The sequence below is a fragment of the Xenopus tropicalis genome, chromosome 3, assembly GCF_000004195.4.
Source record: "Xenopus tropicalis strain Nigerian chromosome 3, UCB_Xtro_10.0, whole genome shotgun sequence".
NCBI classification, from domain to species: Eukaryota; Metazoa; Chordata; class Amphibia; order Anura; family Pipidae; genus Xenopus; species Xenopus tropicalis.
In genome coordinates, this window is record NC_030679.2 from 59,167,739 (window position 1) to 59,185,968 (window position 18,230).

General features: G+C 38.5%; 1 protein-coding gene across 5 annotated transcripts in view; it reads left to right on the forward strand.

The window, feature by feature from the left end:
- The first annotated feature begins 1 nt into the window (after window position 1).
- Window positions 2-18,230, forward strand: part of rab3ip (RAB3A interacting protein) — a 29,833-nt gene continuing 11,604 nt past the window's right edge. Inside the window, exons 1-4 of one of the 5 annotated variants that reach the window (XM_031897786.1) lie at window positions 43-157; window positions 8,565-8,668; window positions 14,063-14,332; window positions 17,908-18,163. In XM_031897786.1, the coding sequence (XP_031753646.1) occupies window positions 14,088-14,332; window positions 17,908-18,163 (501 nt within the window). In that variant the 5' untranslated portion in view covers window positions 43-157; window positions 8,565-8,668; window positions 14,063-14,087. The other 4 variants (XM_012958766.2, XM_012958764.1, XM_012958765.3 and 1 more) reach the window with 4 other exon arrangements.

The following is an 18,230-nucleotide window of genomic DNA, read 5'->3' on the forward strand; positions in this document are numbered from 1 at the left end:
CGCTGACGTCATATACGCGCGTTCCTGGCTTGGCCGGTGAGTGCGCCTCTTGCCCATGTAGTTTGCACCTGCTGTTCCTGGGGGGAGCGCGCTGCGCGGGCACGGATTCGGACTTGTATTTCTCTCTCAGCGTGTTGCAGCCATAAGGCTTTGACAGGTAATAGGGTGACGGGAGGGAGACGCTTGGGGATTAGGGAGTCACACGAGCCGGTTTCTTGATAAGGGCATCGCGAATGTCATTTCTTTTGTGATTGCTCGTCCATGCTATTGTTTGTGCGAAAGAGCCCGGAGCTCGCACTTCAGCAGGTTCCTTGTATATATATGTGGCTGCCCTATAATGGTTGATTTGACCCATCTGGCGCATCGTAGCTATGTGTGCCCAAGCAACCGAGTTTTGCCTTAGGCTCACGAAACGATGCATTAGCAAGTGCAATGGAGCATAGTAGTGCTGTTCATCTGTAGGCCTCACCCTGTAGGCAGGTTAATATGTTCTTAGTGAGTAGCCTGAGGCTGTCTTATTGTTGTGGTGCACTCTATTATCTCACTACTGTATACAGCCTATTGCTGTCCAAGGATCCTGGGAGTGGTAGTCAGACACTCGAAGATGTCCTACCAAGGGCTTTTAGACAAGGGTAGTCCTCTTTTTTTTCTTTATTATTGTTGTCAGGTGTATTTTTATTTTGTCAGTACTTTATTACAGAGGACAATACTTTTTTTAAGCAAATAGCTTTTGCTTCTCTTAATTGCACCACGGTTCATTGTTAGAAAAAGTCATTTTTCCAATTGAGCTGAAAGCTATCATCTTTAGGTATCATACATACTTTCCGAGGAACAACCTGTAACCCTGCAAGTTATACAGTATAACATCAGTATTTTTTGACAGCCCAAATCTGTTAGGAGTTCATTGAGGGGGGGACAGAGGCTGAGCATAACTAGAATGAAAAAGATAATTAAACCCATGAATTTAGTTTTAATTGGGTGTGGGAATCATTCTGTTTGTTAGTGTGCACACAGTATACCTTAGGTCTCTGTTGTTTCATATATTGTTATCCCCAAGCTTTACACAGTTTGCCTATTCTGTATGCTGGGATACCCCTTTTGCCCTATAGAAATATGCCATATTATAAGTGGATTTCATATGATTCTAAGAATGTTCAATGTATTTTGGAGCCTCTTGGATAATAGGTTTCTGGATAACAGATCCAGTTACTGCTGTAAAATACAACGGAAGACTATGTTGAAACCGCATTAGTGTCAAAGCCAAAATGCTTACCCAGCTAATTGAAGACACACAGTACTAGTAGCAGCTACATGCAGTGGCTAATAAAAAAGACAATGCTGATCATTAACTGATGATTGTCTCTATGTGTGTTTTAGCAGAGGCAATTCTCAGTATTGTCTATGGCAGGGTATTCTCTGGAGTTTAGTAGCCTTGAAAAAGTAGCTGCTACTAGTAGCCCTAAAAGTATCACATTTTGGCAACTTGCTGTAATTATGTTACAAAATTAACTTTGTAACATTCTTGAATCCAGTCACATTTTTCTGCACTAAAATTGCAGAATGTTTTTATGGCACTTTTGGGAATAACATATTGTTAAAACTAGGCTATAGGATGCCCACTACACATTATTCATTTTAATTTAGGATCCTTTAAAGCTAATATCACCAGACAATTCATATCATTTACTTTTGTGGAGAAACACATAAAACCTGCCTATAGCACATCCAATTTTTTTTTTCTAAATGCCTATGTCATGTTTGTTGTTTGAGTTTAGGCTGCCATAAATGTAACCACGTAGCCTGTTTGCCCAACTGGTTGCAAGTATTGGCCTTCAGGTAGTCGATTTAGACAGACATTAATAAAATAGGAATGTGTATTAACCAGTCCATATGTACATAAAATTCGCAGGGTGGTGTTGACCGCAAATATACAGGCCCTTATTTGTCGGACCACCACAAAGGCCAGGGCCTAGAGCGGCAAGTTTTTTAGAGCATGCTGCCCATCAGCATCTGTAATTTTCCCTTCTTACAGACACCTCTGGAGCATTTGGGACTGGACATGCCTGAGATTTTGACAATTATTTGAATCTCCTGTGTCCAGTTCTCAGTGCTACGGGTGTCTAGGAACTAGCAAGCCAGCCACGTGCATGGGGAACACAACAAATACATAATATGTATTTGCATGCATATGTGCCTTTGAGGGATACCGAAGAAAGCCGGCTTAGGGGTGCACTATTTTGAAATCCGGCACTGCTCATATATTCAAGCTATGCTTCCACTTTTGTTTGGAGCAGCGCCTCAAAAAGTTAATCAATATTAAAGATGTAGCAGACTTTACACATTTTGTTCACATGACACCTCTGTGAAAGGTGATTATAGTCTTAAAAGGACAAAGAAAGCCTAAATCATTGGGGTGCCAGTATGTTGAGTATCCCCTCAGTGTATCAGGCTTAACTTTTTTGTAATTGGTGTTATGTATATGAATGTAATATGTAATTGGTGTTCTCACCAGATTATTAGACTCCACATGCCAATTAAAAGACTGATCGTTATCGATGCTTGTCACTTTGAGAGAATAATGCAGGATTCTGTCTGATATACACACATACTTAGCCTATCCTGAAAATGTCTATGTTCAGTGACCTACAAAATTTATGCAGCAGTATCTGGTTGAAAAAACAAAAACAAAAAGTAACTAGTTATTTTCTTTTCAAATACTGTAACATGACTTCAAAAAGTAAAACACATATTGCTTATTTCAACTGCTTTCTAGTTTTTTTTTATACACATTTTCTAAAATGTAAGCTTTAAAAATGAATATATTTTTCACTAAGATTTCCTAGAAGTAGTTTAAAAAAATCCATGCCACCAGTCTTCTTAATTGCTACAGCTTGACGCATTAGTTGACGTATTCATTTCTAAGTCCCAACTTAGATGGCAGGAATTTTGTGATTGGATGGGGATTACTTTATATGTTATAAATTGTATATATTACTACTAAACTGTCTAGTAGTAGTGCCAGATTGTAATTGGTTTTAAGAACATTGTCCCGCACCAGATTGTGGTCACAGGGTTGGTGTTTGCCATTTGTGCTTATGAAAGTGGTGCTTTGTTTTTTGATTTCAAGTAATTTAATTAAAAAGTTAAGTTTTATACACCGGCAGGGCGCTTAATAACCCGCTGGAGGGTTAGAGTTGGGGGCTAAACATTCTACAATTCTAAACAGTCAGTATTTCTATTTATTAACCAAGCGCTGCTGCAGCCACTTCAAACCTCTGGTGGCTGCAGGAACAGTTACATTTTCAGTGTATTGTGGGGGGTTGCAGTTCACAAGTGTTGGAGGCTGCAGTTGGCTAATTACACATCTCAAAAAACCAAATGTTATGTTACAGTGCTGGCCATAACAGCATGAAAAGGTGCTATGACTCCTGGCATTAAATGGGTTGTTCACCTTTGAGTTAACTCTTAGGGGCACATATCAGAGTGATATTCTGATACAATTTGCAGTTGGTCTTCATTTTCAATTCTTTCCATTTTTGTTCTGCAGCTCTCTAGTTCAGCAGCTATCTGGTTGCTAGGGTCAAAATTACCTAAGCAACCAGGGAGTGGTTTAAATGAGAGACTAGAATATGAATAGGTAAGAAAATGAATAGAAAAATAAGTTATAAAAAGTAACAATAAAACTGTAGCCTCACAGAACTATGGTTTTATGGCTGCCAGGGTCAGTGACCCCCTTTTAAGCTACAAAGATTTAGAAGGAAAATAATTAAAAAAAACTATAACAAAAGAATAATGAAGACCAGTTGAACTGTTGCTTAGAATTGGCCATTCTATAACATACTAAAAGGTGAACCACCTAACAGGCACAGCAACTCCCCTACATTAAGGGGCACATTTACTAATCCACGAATCCGAATCCCGAATGGGAAAAAATCTGATTGGAAACGAAAATTTTGCGACTTTTTCTTTTTCTTTTTTTTTTTCGTATTTTGCACGATTTTTTCGTCGCCGTCACGACTTTATGGCTTTTTTTCGTATTGAGCAATTGTAAACGGCGGAAAAACCAATCCGATTTTTTTGCAATGGCGACGAAAAAGTTGCGGAAAATATACAATAAAGTCGTAATGGCGACAAAAAAGTCGTGACGGCGATGAAAAATAGTGCTGGGCGGTATGACCAAAAATTTATATCACGGTATTTTTCAAAATTATATCGGTATCACGGTATTTGACGGTATTTTTTTTTCCCCATGCATGATTAGGTGACCACGCCAAACACCCGCCACCCGCACCCCCCCCGCCACCCCAAACACCCCCCCATCCGCACGCAGCCCCCCCACCCCCCCATCCGCACACGCACCCCCCCCACCCCAAACACCCCCCCATCCGCACACCCCCCCACCCCCCCCCAAACACCCCTCCATCCGCACACACCACCCCACCCCAAACACCCCCCCATCCGCACACACCCCCCCACCCCACCCCACCCCAAACACCCCCCCATCACCTTCACATAAATATAACCCCCCACCCCATCCCACCCCCCCCAAACACAACCCCATCCCCTTCACATAGGTATAACCCACCCACCCCCACCCCAAACACCCCCCCATCCCCTTCACATAAATAACACCCCCCATCCCCTTCACATAAAATATAATTACTGGCCAGGCACCCCCCGACAGCTCACATTGGTATCCGACTCTGAATGCGTCCTAGCGATGGCGCTTTTGTAGAGCGTGCGCGCTGACGTCGCGTGCGCGCTGACGTCACGCGCGCACCCGGAAGTATTCACGCACACCGGTATGGGGGTATGTAGAAAATTCATATCGGTTTCAAAAAAAAAAACCGGTGATCGGTTTTTACCGGTATACCGCCCAGCACTAATGAAAAAGTCGCAAAAATATCGATCATTGCGGAAAAAAACGCGTTTGGATGCTTTTGGTCCGTTCGTGGATTAGTAAATCTGCCCCTTAGTGTCTTACTTGTCCCCGGTGGGTGGGCAGACAGACATGGTATGGGCTCAGTGGGAGATTCACTGCCCTCTGCACACAGCAACCTTCAATATGGCTGTTAGAATAGTGGAGCCTGGAGCTGCAGCTATGCCCATCGGTATCGTTAATTGCCCTGATGGTAAGAGGGCAGAGGAGTTTTGCAGAGGACTGCAAAAAAACCAAAACACAACTATGGGTGTACCAGAGCTTTTGAGCTGCTTCTGAGAAACATAAAGGAAGAGAAAGGGGGGGGGGGGGGGTTAAAGGAGAAAAAAAATATAGACCTTTAGATCTTTGGAGGCTATCAAAATATTAAAAAAAATAATTCACCAGCTCACTTTTTGTTATCTTGTCCATGTGCTAATTTTGCTTTGTTTACAAATGCCTTAGCATACATTATTATTATTATCATCAGTATATTTATAAAGTACGTGTAAAACAAAATTCATGCTCTCTTTTCAATGTTTTTTTTTGTTGGCCGGTAAATCTGGTGGCGGAGCTGGAGGGAGGGGTCTTGTGCCCCTGTTCTGCATCATTGGTGTATGCCCTGGTCAGGTAGAGGAGTGGGTGGCCTAGGGCAGCACCAGAAGTAAATCCGGTGCTGGGTATGGATGGTATAATATTTTTCTTATGCAGTGCTCCAGGTCCAAATTTAAACTGGAAGATAAATGGTGAATGAGATAGCATAGCAGTGTAGCATAAATCTGCTCCCTGGTTGCTAGGGTTACAGTATTTTAATTTTCAGGAAGATTGCCAAAAACCTATAAAAAGACCAATTTAAAAATTGTTTATTATTCATAATTGTCATGTCCAAAGTGCTGAAAGTTAATTTAAGCCTAAGGCGAGTGCTGTATTTGTGCTAAAGCTTTTTTAGTTTTGGCAATGCAAAATGCTGAAGTACAAGAAATCAGGTGGATCAGGGATTTCCTACTTTAGAAGCTGTTATAGAATATATAGCTTTCCAAGCACCACCCAACAAATATTGGCTTTGAGAAAGCGGTAATAAACATTTTATATACTTTTACTGGAGTGTAGGTGTTCCTAAAATATTTTTAGTTGTATAGTATTGGAAGTAATGTATGTATTAAAACTGCAGGGGTTCATGTTTACTAGGAAAATGTAACGGTAATGTTTTTGATGCAGGAAAAGGTGATGTACCGTGTTAGCCAGTCAAAAATGTTTACAGGGTAACCCTTTTGAAATAAAAAATAACAAAAGTGGTATAAAGGTGATACCTTTATTGGCTAACTTAGATAACCATAGCAAGCTTTCAGAACTTTTTAGCTTGAAAAAGGAACTAAAATGTTCTGAAAGCTTGCTATGGTTATCTTAGTTAGCCAATAAAGGTATTACCTTTATACCACTTTTGTAATGTTTTTGAAAGATGCTTGAGATAAAAGAAAAACAGGTGTTTGTACTGTATATGCAGTTGGTTTCTATTGATTCTGGTGTTAGGAAACTGCACTTTTTGTGTTAATGTTTTATGCAAATCTAGTTCTTCTGATACTTATACCCTCAGTGAGTGTGATTATATGCTTATTTGAAAGGTAACAGATGAGCCTTACTTAAGTTTGCTGTTCTGTCAAAATTCTCTCTGAATCTGACTTGTTATATACACAAATATCTTACGCAATGCACACATTATTATTAATTTTAACCTTTATATAGCACATCCTATTTCTAAAAATAACTACTAATTAGTTATTGCATCTTTCAGAACAAGGTTTCCGCTATGTGCTTATATGTGGGCTGGTAACAGAGAAGAGTAATCAAAGAGAACCAATATACACTTAAATTTTTACAACAAGTGGAATGAACCATAAATACTAAGATAGCACAACATTTTGCTGTGATTTACTTTATTGTTATTTTTGTTTTATTTGCTTTATTTCAGATAGCAATAAACATTTTTATTTCAGTTTATTAAATGCTCCTGCTCTCCAAACCTTCCATGCACTTTGCAATGCAATATATTAAATTGGACATTTTCCATACCAGGGTAGGAGAAGTGTTGGGTTGGTTTATATTTCTTGTGCCTTTTATTCAGATCTACAGTTCATTTCAACATTATCTATAATATATAGAAAATATAATGCAGCCTTTACATTCTGTAATCCAATGTATGAATTAGATAAACATAAATACAGTTTTTACTTGGGGAAAATAGGACACCCCTACATTTACCACAGGCTCAGATACCTAATACAGGTATCGGACCCCTTATCTGGAAACCCGTTATCCAGAAAGCTCCGAATTACGGAATGCCCGTCTCCCATAGACTCCATTTTAATCAAATTATTCAGAATTTTAAAACTGATTTCCTTTTTCTATGTAGAAATAAAACAGAACCTTGTAATTGATTCCAACTAAGATATAATTAATCCTTATTGGATGCAAAACAATCCTATTGGGTTTAATTAATGTTTTATTGATTTTTTAGTAGACTTAAGGTAATGAGATCCAAATTACGGAAAGACCCCTTATCCGGAATACCCTTGGTCCCGAGCATTCTGGATAATGGGTCCTATACCTGTATTGGGTGCAAATGATTAGAGTATTGTTAGGATCTAGGAGAAATTGATCTTTTTTTTTTTTTTTAAACCTCAGACATTTAGTTTGGTTTCACTCTTGGCTACGAATGACCCCTTTATTGAAGCTCCCCAGAGATCTGCTGATCCATGTCTCTATTTCAAATGAGGGGTGGGCATGTCCTAACAGTCCCTGCCAAAAGTGGGATAGCGAATAACTGCCCTGCATACACACAAACAAAGGCAGGGTTCAGTTCCCTATTAGATTTACCAAGCTACTATGTTTTATTTCTAAATTACACTGTTTACATAGCCAACAAATGTATTTTATAGCTTTAATATTGGTGTGTAGCCCCATCTCAGTGCATTGTGCCTGATTAAGTGACCTAAAAATCACCAATTGGTTAGACTTTATTGATCTCTGCTTGCTCTAACCACCTGTATTTGGTTTTAAGTAAATTTTTCAATATCCAGAAACTGGTAAATTTTGTAAGTAGAATTATTTGGCATGTTATGGCATTTGTTGGTTGCAAGAACTAATTATACTGAATAAACATCCAGATCGTGTACAGCAGTGTGCAGTATTGTTAGGAAGTAATATATTACCATTTTCATATAATTGAACCAATGAGTTTCATATCTGTCAACTGTATAAAGTAAAAAAGATGAAGTATTAGTAGTATTGGTTTTGGAAACACTAAAAAAAGGATATATATTTTTACATAGGAGAACTTGCTGTTTTTGATAACCAAGTAATTAAGGAAAATGTTTGCTACCATCACTGCTTAGTTGTTAGCTTGCTTTGGTGTATTTCAAGAATAGTCTTTGGTGAGTACTAATAGATGAGCTTAGTCTAAACTGTTTTCGCATGGGATTTGGCTTTAACGGTTTGGCTGTCAGTGTTCCAACTCCATTATTAGGGCTTTAAACCACTGGGTGTTCTTGTTATTGCTTTCAGTGCTTTATCCCTAGTTTGGTTGAAACTCTCTACGGTAAAGACATTAAACTTGCATGATCAACCTCTCATCTTTGCTTTGTTTCAGGCCTTTGTAATCTAATCCTCGTTTTTTCGATTTGCACTCTTCTGCACAGTGGATAATTATCTTTTGCAACAGAAGAATAGTTCTTGCTATACTTGCTATCAGTGGTGAGCTAATATTGAATATATACAGACTGAGTGTTTTACAAAATTATATTTTCCATGCAGAAAGCTCTAAATCACGTAATTGTATAAAAAGTAAGAAATTAGTTCTTTGTTTACAGTTGCTGAAAGGATGTATTACCACTGGGGCTTATTAATTTTAGAATGAATATTGTGTGTGCTGATGTACATGAGTATTGTAGGCAAGCTATTGTGGAGCAACACTGAACTAAGTTTTAATCCTTTGGAGTCAATAGCTTAATAAATATAAAGGTGTCAAAAAAGGACAGTGTGTGTGTGGCATGTGCCAAAAATAGTCTGTTGTGCTTCTCTTCATAATGTCTGCAAAATCAAGTATAATAATAGAAAATTGCTGTCCAGTGAAGTCAAGAGCTGAGTGATGCCCCCAATGCATGACATTTATATAGGGAATCAGAAGTAAGCTCAGAGTTTCATGACCTGTATGAAAGCACTCAGCCTTTTGCCTCATGCCTGTATATGATCATGGAACTCCTTGCTGACATAGCTTTATATTTTACAATAGGGAGTACAATATTTCATATCTGTCTCTCATGTATTATAAAAATAATAATGTAACACATGTTGTAAAATATGAGGATATTAGAAGTCACCTCAGAGTTTCATGATCTGAATAAAAGCATTTAGCCTTGTGCCTTTATATAGTCATGGAATGAATTTCCTTGTGTTTACTGAATTTAGGCCAATGCCACACTGGGCGGATTCTTGCTCTGCAAATAAATGCAGCCCAAGAATTCACCCCTGCGCTTCAAAAAACTGCATTGAATTGGGTGTAGGTTCACACAGTGGAATTTGGTGTAAATCTGCTCGTGTGTGAAGTTTTGTGCCGAACTCCACTTTATGTACCTGCACACGAGCCAACGCAATGGATTATCGGCCTGTGTTTATCCACGGGCTGAGAATCTGCCCCATGTAAACTTCAGCTTTACAGCCTTCTATGAGTGAAGCTCATCAAGTGCTAAAATAAATGCAAAATGGTGTTCATTTGATGCTATTGACAAAAATACTTCGCTCATATCCTTGTGCCATATAACTTGTGTATATTGCCAATATACCAGTTCAGCCTAGTCGGATGAACTGATTGCAAGGAGAAGCAACCGTAATGGGGAGGTGGTGCTTCCAGAGTTCCCTTAGTGTGTGTTGCGCCTACACATGCTTAACTTAAACCTTGTCAATCACACTCTAAAGATGGCCATACACGCACCGATAATATCGTACGAAACCTCATTTCGTACCATATTCGGTGCGTGTATGGTATGTCGGCGAGTCGACCGATATCGCAGGAAGCTGCTGATATCGGCCAACTTGCTGATCGGACCAGTTTGAAAATTTTGATCGGGTGCCATAGAAGGCGCCTGACCAAAATCTCCCTTCAGCGCTGAATCGGCAGAAGGAGGTAGAAATCCTATTGTTTCTATCTCCTTACCTGCCGATTCAGCCCTGAATGGTGTGTGGCGGATCTGACGATGTTTCGTGCGACCGATGGTTGCACGAAACATCGTCAGATCGCCACGTGTATGGCCTTAAGGGCTAACTGCCTCTGCTAAAACAGACAATTATCAGTAAATGATCAGCATTGTCTATTTTAGTAGCCACGACAAGTAGCTGCTACTAGTAGCTCTGTGTGTCTTCACCCTAACACTGATATTAATGCCTTGCCCAAAAGTGATGCCATTTCCACACATTAAATAGGAAAAATCTGCACAGCAAATTGTGTGTGATTTACCAAAGTTGGGAGCTAATCTGAGTCTCCATAAGTACAGGAAATTAAGTGCAAAAACATTTACATTAAAACCATCACAATTAGATTTTGCCTTAGCACATTGCTCTTATATGTGTAAATGAACATTATCTCTAAAAGCATTGCTTCGGGGTTTTTTTTTTTGGTACATTGAGCTGAAACAACATGATTGTGTTCAAGCACAATACATCATTTATTAAAAGGATTGTGCAATTAATAAGTAAAGAGTGTTCAGCTTCCATCTGACAGAGTGGGCATGACCTTGGCACCGCAGAAGGAAAGAGAATATTGCAGAGGGGTAAAGTCTTTCATTGGGAAACAAAAACAGGTTCTGCAAGAATGTACTTTGTCTGCAGTACATTTATTACAGTGTAACATGGTTTCCAACTGTACTTAATTTTAGGAACATGCTCACAGTTACAAAAAATGGAGACAGTTTATTAAAACTTTTAGTTTAGCGCATTGTACAGAAGTGCAGTTTTTGTATTGTACGCTATGTGCTGACGCTAAAGGCACCTTTAAGCCTCAACTTTTTAACATTATTTCAATTGTTTTTGTTGTTTTTCTGTGACTTTCTTGGCCTCTATCCTGGGTCTACAATTTCTTTAAGTCTGATGGCACACAAGAAGATTAGTCACCCTCGATAAATCTCCTCTACCCTGGGCGACTAATCAAGACAACCCCATCTTTTGGCAGCCTGCAACTAGGCAGACCCCTGTAAGGAAACAAAAAAGTGGTGAGAACTCAAGAATCCATAAAGACCACATGAATGTAGTGAAAAAAAGAATGTTTTTAATTCAAGACAACTTCTAAGACTCCTTATGGTTCTCTTAACTTAATCAGAGGTTGAAAGTGTGTAACAGGACCTTGGCATTAAAGAATGGAACAGCGTTTATACATTTTTTTTTTTTTTTTTTTTTTTTTTACTTTTTGCACATTGGAGAGATTCATTGTTTGTATATAGGGTACACGTTTCCTTTAAGAAATGCCATTTTTCTATTGCTTCATTGTTCTTTAAATGCCAACATCCAGTTTCACAATGTCATTCTATGATTAAGTGCCTCTTGGGCACAATACACAAAAGGCGGCAGATTTTTTTTAACTACATTCTTATGGATTCCTGAGTGCCTACCACATTTATATTTCTTCCCTAGCTGTGGAGCACCTGGACCACTTTTGAGTGAGTCTTTTACTGTTTTAATGTCCTTGGGTCAGTTCTGTTGTTAGACCCCCGGTAAGGGATCTTTCCCACCATAGATTTTGTTTGTCATAGGCAGAGGTATTTGCTAGACCTTTCTGTAAGGGAAATCTTTAGGCACTTCACATTACACTGAAGCATGAAATACTCCTTGTGTCATTAGCCTAAATGATGCCTCAGAACAAATCAGATGATGTGTTAAGTTTATGCTCATTTAATTGGTAAACTGGTAACTTTACCTGTCTTAGCTCTTAAGAGCATTAGACTTAATAAGATTAAAGTCATTTTGGGATAATTAGGGCTCACATATGTTTGACCTTGACAGAACTGTAAATGTTTTTTTTTTTTTTTTTTTTTTTTTTTTTAAACCCATGTGCTGTGTGTCCAAGGTAAAATTAAAAGTTTGGAGGGGCTTTAGCACAGTCAAGGATGATTTGTGTTAACCACTGCAGTGACATAATGCCTTAAAGTGTTTGTTGGTGTATGGTGCCTTCGTTTACAGACATTCTCTGCTTTTCAGTTTTTGGACAAAATGTTTTGTGTGTATTGGTAATTACAATATAGCAGTTAAAATTGTCATGTGATTTTTGTCGATCCTTAAATGTACATTAACACTTTTTTTTAAAAGCCAGCATTTTATTGAATCTTAATTTATTGTTCCCCTGTAAGTAGTATTTCTACTAATTTCTACTAATTATTGCTTTATTCACTAGTAAATAAGCTGTGTGTGTGTGTATGTATATATGTGTGTGTATATATATATATATATATATATATATATATATATATATATATATATATATATATGCAAGAAACAAACAGAGCACACCCTATAAAGGCTCAAACACCCAGGGTGCTGGCAAAAATAATAATAGTATACAGACAGTGAGCCACTATGACAGGAACAATTATATGAGTAAAAGACACCATGTTACCCAACATGTATGTGTGGCCTTGGCTTGTTTGTGTGTACTGTGAATTGTATGATCCCAGGGGGGTGCTTAGTGCTTAAGATGTCCATTTTCTATTTAGCATTACCCAATGCCAGATACTTCTAAAAAGTATATTTTTTTTAATGAAAATTGATTATTTAGATCAAGAAGAGCTTTGTATAAAAGCTGTTTTATGCAATATATTTTTAGAGAGACCTACATTGTTCGGGGGTATAGTTTTCCTTTAAGGACCGAGTTTGTCAAAGCTTGTATTGCTGCACCTGCTAAATTGTCTTAGATTTAAGACATAGCACAGCCATGAGATACTTTGTAGAGATCTGGTGATATAGCATTTCTTGCATTGATTAGGAGCTCTAACTAGCAACCTAAGCTTGAACTGCAGATTTGTCTGTGCATCATCTATACATGCTCAGCACAGCATCATGTTGAACTCTATCGATGGCCATATGCCAATCAACTGTCATGGCTGGACTGGGCGGTTGTATGTCCATCCACATAGATTGCTAAATAGCATTGATCTGGATCATATGAATATAATACTGGCAGATTAATTTCACACATGGATGTAAAAACCCTTGCCTAAACTTATGGGGTGAATTTATAAGCCATCGTTTGTAGTAATTGTAAGCAGATTCAAGAGCGATCTCCAGCTCATCCATATTTTCTTTCTTCTTGGTGTTTTCTTGTGTTCGTGTGTTTTTGCAAAAAATTAAAAGTTTTTTATTTTTTTTAAAAAATGCGCTTGTGGGAAAAAATCCTGCATTGATGAAAGAAAATCAAGCAAGATTAAGATCTGTCTCCCATTTTCTACAAACCTGATGTCAAAGGATCATAAGTCTGTTTCCCAAATGTCAAGCTTTATGCTGTCATATATCAACATACATACTGACTCGGCAACTGTTCTGTACATTAACTTTGGCAAAGTCATGTGCCATATCTATCTATCAAGTGGGAGGGGGAAAAGTTTTAATAGTTCTAGGAAATCCCTTTCTCATAAGTTTTGCATCTAAGGTTCAACACAACCAGATTAGTCAGTTTTGTATACATGTTATTTAAAATATTTTATAGTCAGCAGAAAGGCTTTTTTATATAAATATTTTGGTTGATTGATGTTACTGGTATCAGCTATTATTGCTACGAGGTAGCCTTTGCTATGGACTCTCCTGATAATTTGGCCACTAGAGGGGCCCTTTCATTAAAGGGTAGACTGCTTTAAAAACAAAATATGAGCTCCTTTTTAATTGAGTTCCTGTTTAATAAAAAACCCCAATAACTCATAAAACCTGCGTGGCTTGTTAAAATATTCTGTAGTTGGTCAGTATAATGAGTATACAGCACAAAGTAATATATGGCTTGTTTTGGGAAAGTGCAATGGCACAAAACTTTGCTTAACTTGTTAGTCAATGTATTCCCTGTTAACAGGTATAACCTCCTCTATTTAGGAAAGCGATTAACACCAATCATTTTAGCAGGTCTCTGGATGATGTTTTTACTATGGCCAGCGACCCTCTGGAAGGCTTTCATGAAGTGAATCTTGCTTCACCTACAACTCCAGATCTGGGCGTAAGTGATGTCAAAGCTCATGAACCAACTACCTCTCCGAATCCTATCTATCGGCCCCATTTAACTGTTGGCTCCAACCCTATTCAGCCCAATACTTTAAATGCTTCTGACCTTCCAACTCAGCCAGTGTACTCTTCTCCAAGGCATCTAAACTGTGGAAACACTACAGGCATAAGGTAGGCCATCTGAAAACTCCAGTATAATCCTAGAATTCCTAAGGAATTACAACAGCTATTTCATAATAAGATTTCTAAAAGCAATTAATGTATGTGTTTCATGTCTTCAAATAGTTGCACTTTTCTGTTCTGTTTGTCCTGCCGCAGTGCAAAATGTCTCAGTACCCTCCCTAGAAACAAAATAGATGGGTAGGGTAAAACGTTATTGGCTGGGGGAAAAGAAAAAAAAAAGAAATGAACTGCCTCCTCTACCGTGTTTGCTAAAAAATAACAGATTTTATAGAAGCCAATGGCACTGTGTGCTTCTCCATGTACAGCACATTGAGTAAGTTGGGGGTGGGGGCAGAGACAGGCGGTCATAAAAATGGGTAGAACATTGTGGTTTCTTTCCAGTTTTTTGGTCCTATATTTGTCTTTATGTTGTTAAGTACATGCAGAAAGGACTGCAGGAATTAAAGAGTTTTCAAGTTTAGTAGAGTACACAGATTATCTTCTTTGTTTCACTTGGATATCATTTTAAAAACATAGTTGGGCTATTTTTGAAGTTGTATATGGATATAAAACAATGACAACACATGTTCTGTGCTATGGGCGCATTATCTGGCTGTTTGTGGTGAATGATATCCGTGAAGATTTGGGGCATACTAAATACTAAATTTAAAAAATAGTGATTGACAGTCATTTGGCCTCCTGGGAGAATTTATTTAACTTTCCTTTGGATAACAATAATTGGTTTATGCAATTGTTTAGCTCACAAACTTTTCATTGGGGGACTAACTGCTCTGTCCCATAGGCAAGGGACTATCACCAGACATGAGTTATTTACATTTCTTTTTGAGTAATGTTGATGGAAGTCTCTTTGATCAGGGCATCATTTGAATAACAACTTGTCATTCTGGTGACAGTTATGGCTGTGCCAGATGGTTTTCCTTGAGTGAGTGGTCCTAAACCTTTAACTGTGGGGGAAAAACCAGAATTAATCATGTTTCTCTGTCTGGAGCACAATTGTACTTAACTAAGTACCCAGAATAGCTAGAGCCCCCCCCCCCCCCCCCCCAAAAAAAATCAGAATAAAGACATAAATGTCACCACCCCTCTGCCACTTGCCAAGACATAACTCTTAGAAGGAAGTGAATTCCAAGTGGAGAAGGTGGGACTCCCAGATTCACAAAAAGTAGAATAAATAGCATTGCATTGCATGCAGCCTGACTGTACCCAACAGTATCGGCTTACTACACATTACAGCTAGTGGGCCCCCAAATCAGCAAATATATTGTGCCTCAAAATACTATATGTCTTAATAAAAAGATCCTACCCCAACCCCTTAGGCTACTGTTGAACTATAATGTGGTGCTAAAAAAAAAAAAATCACTTTAACACTTTAACCTCTAAAATAAAATGTATATATAGTAAATAAAGTAGCCCTATTGTAAAATATAAGTCACGAAGGAGACTGAAGGCCAAGAACTTTTTTTTTTTTTTTGTCTGAGGGTGTGTGACAGAAGACGGTAAGTAAAGGGAAAATGAAGACAAGGACGAAAGCGAGAAGGAACAGCAAGTAAAGAAGAGTAGTAAAAGAACAGTACAAGGGTGTGTGTCTGTCATCCTACTATTAAAGAGAGTTTCACAAATGGCCTGATGGTTGTGGTTTGTATTGCAGTTCCACATAATAAACTTAGAGTACAGATTTGTCTGAAAGCAGCTCGGACCCATTGTCAGTCATTTTATACTGTGTTCAAAGACTAGCTTATCAGCATAGGTTGTCCTGTTGTAAAACGTATATTATTGGCACACAATTGCAAAGTATGTCATCCAAAACTGGTTAAAAGGAGCCAGGGACTTGTTCGCCAATGCAGTCATAGTACAGCTGAAGATACGGGGACCTTAGCCAACATTGCGTTTCACTTATATCACTCCTATATCCACAATTCAAACCTGGTATGTGCAGGTAAATCCAAACAGGAATTACATACCAAAAACTAAAACATGAAGCAGAACAAAAAATCATTTGCCAGGCTAATAAACTATTATAGAGAGCATATTAGACAGCACAACACATCATGTGCACTGATCAATATTATGAGGGTCTGAAGGAGGAATGAAACATTGGTTTATTGTACATGCACTGAATATTATTATCTGCATCTGTCCCCTGAGCGCTGTGTTTTTTCTATTATCTTATAATATATATTTAATGGTTAATGCTTAATTTGTATTAAATACTTATTGGTGTAGTTCAGAAACAGGACTGGCAAATAGACACAGAACTGCCAGTCAGTAGGGAGCATGACCCAAAACATAAGAGACTTTATGTGGAGTGATACACAAAAAATAGTCTATTTTCTAGCAGAATAAAATAGTGATTTGGTGAGTTCCCTTGGTGGATCTTTATGCTTTACTTTATAAATGTAATACCTTACTATATAAGTCTATACAATCAATATTTGAAATTATTATGTACAAATATATTTACATTGCTTTTTTGTTTGCTTGATGAAGATGTAAGCCACCACTACTGCGGGTTTGACCTTTGCCGATATTATAAAATTATGAAATCTAAATCGAATGTCTTTGGTTTGTTTTGGTTTAATTCCCTGATTTGCTTTCTTTAAAGGAGAAGGAAAGGCTACACAAGAGTTAATCTCTAAGAGCAGGCTTACCATCTGTGGTCTCAACGCTGCCCTTAAGTCTCCCCATATCCGGATCGTTTAGGTGCACTAAATCCAAAGCGCTGCAAAAACCACTGAGTTGTGTCAGGAACGCTCCCATGATGCATCGCGCTTCTGAACACTTCACGACTTCTAATCCAGGCAGCACATGCGCAGTCTGCAGAAGTCGTGGACGCGCTCAGGCAGGCGCGCTCTCCCTCTTCACCCTCTGAACCGGCCTCTAGGAGCGCGCACTATAAGCGCATGCGCAGAAAAGGACGCGCGCCTAGGCTGGGGGAAGGAAGGAAGCTTGCGCATGCGCAGTACAGACGCCGAAGGAACGGAAGAGGGCAAACAACTTCAAAGATGGCCGCGCCATTCTTTAGATAGAGCAAAAAGTTTAAAGTAAGATTTTATAAGTTTTTCTTAATATAATTGGCCCCAAAGTGTAGCGTTTTTGTTTATCAATACTAGCACTATGTAATGGTAGTATTTATAAATTTTGCCTTTCCATTTCCTTTAAACTAGATTGGAATGTAAACAAATGTAATTCAATATTTCTTGTTTTTTTGTGCTTATGGGCATAGTATTCACATGTTATTATTAGTAATGTGGTGAATTTCCAGGATGCCTAGCCCATGATCACATATACTTGCACATCCACATTTACAGAATTGCCTGATTATTGACTTTTCCATCAATATGGGGCCATGCAACAGATAATTTGCCAGGACCCCTCAACTGTTAAGGACTGCACTGTAGGTGGCAAATGGCATTTTGACAGCTTCTGTTCTTCAGTGGGCCATGGAGGTCTTAATACGCTGTATGATAGTGGTTAATTGTAAAACACTGTTACTTGCCACAGGTTACAGTCTCCAAGGAAATGGAAAGTAACTTTTTATTTCCCTTTTTGTTTGTTTCATTCAGTCCCAATGTAACAGACTCTATATCCTACTCTACCTCTGGATGCCCAGCATGTTCCCTCAAACACAGCAGAAAAAAAGACAACCGTGCAGAGAGGGAGTTTTTACAAGGGGCCACATTGACAGATGTAGTGGATGGCTCAGATGATGTGCTTGGTTGCAGCACAGACAGCTTGTCAAGATTACGGAGTCCATCTGTCCAGGAAGTTAGAGACAGAGGTTATGAACGGTTACGAGAAGAGCTGGCTAAAGCTAAACGGGTAATAATATCAAGGTTCTTTTATAGTGTGGTGTAGCCATAAGTCCCATAACCTGAACGAAAAATAC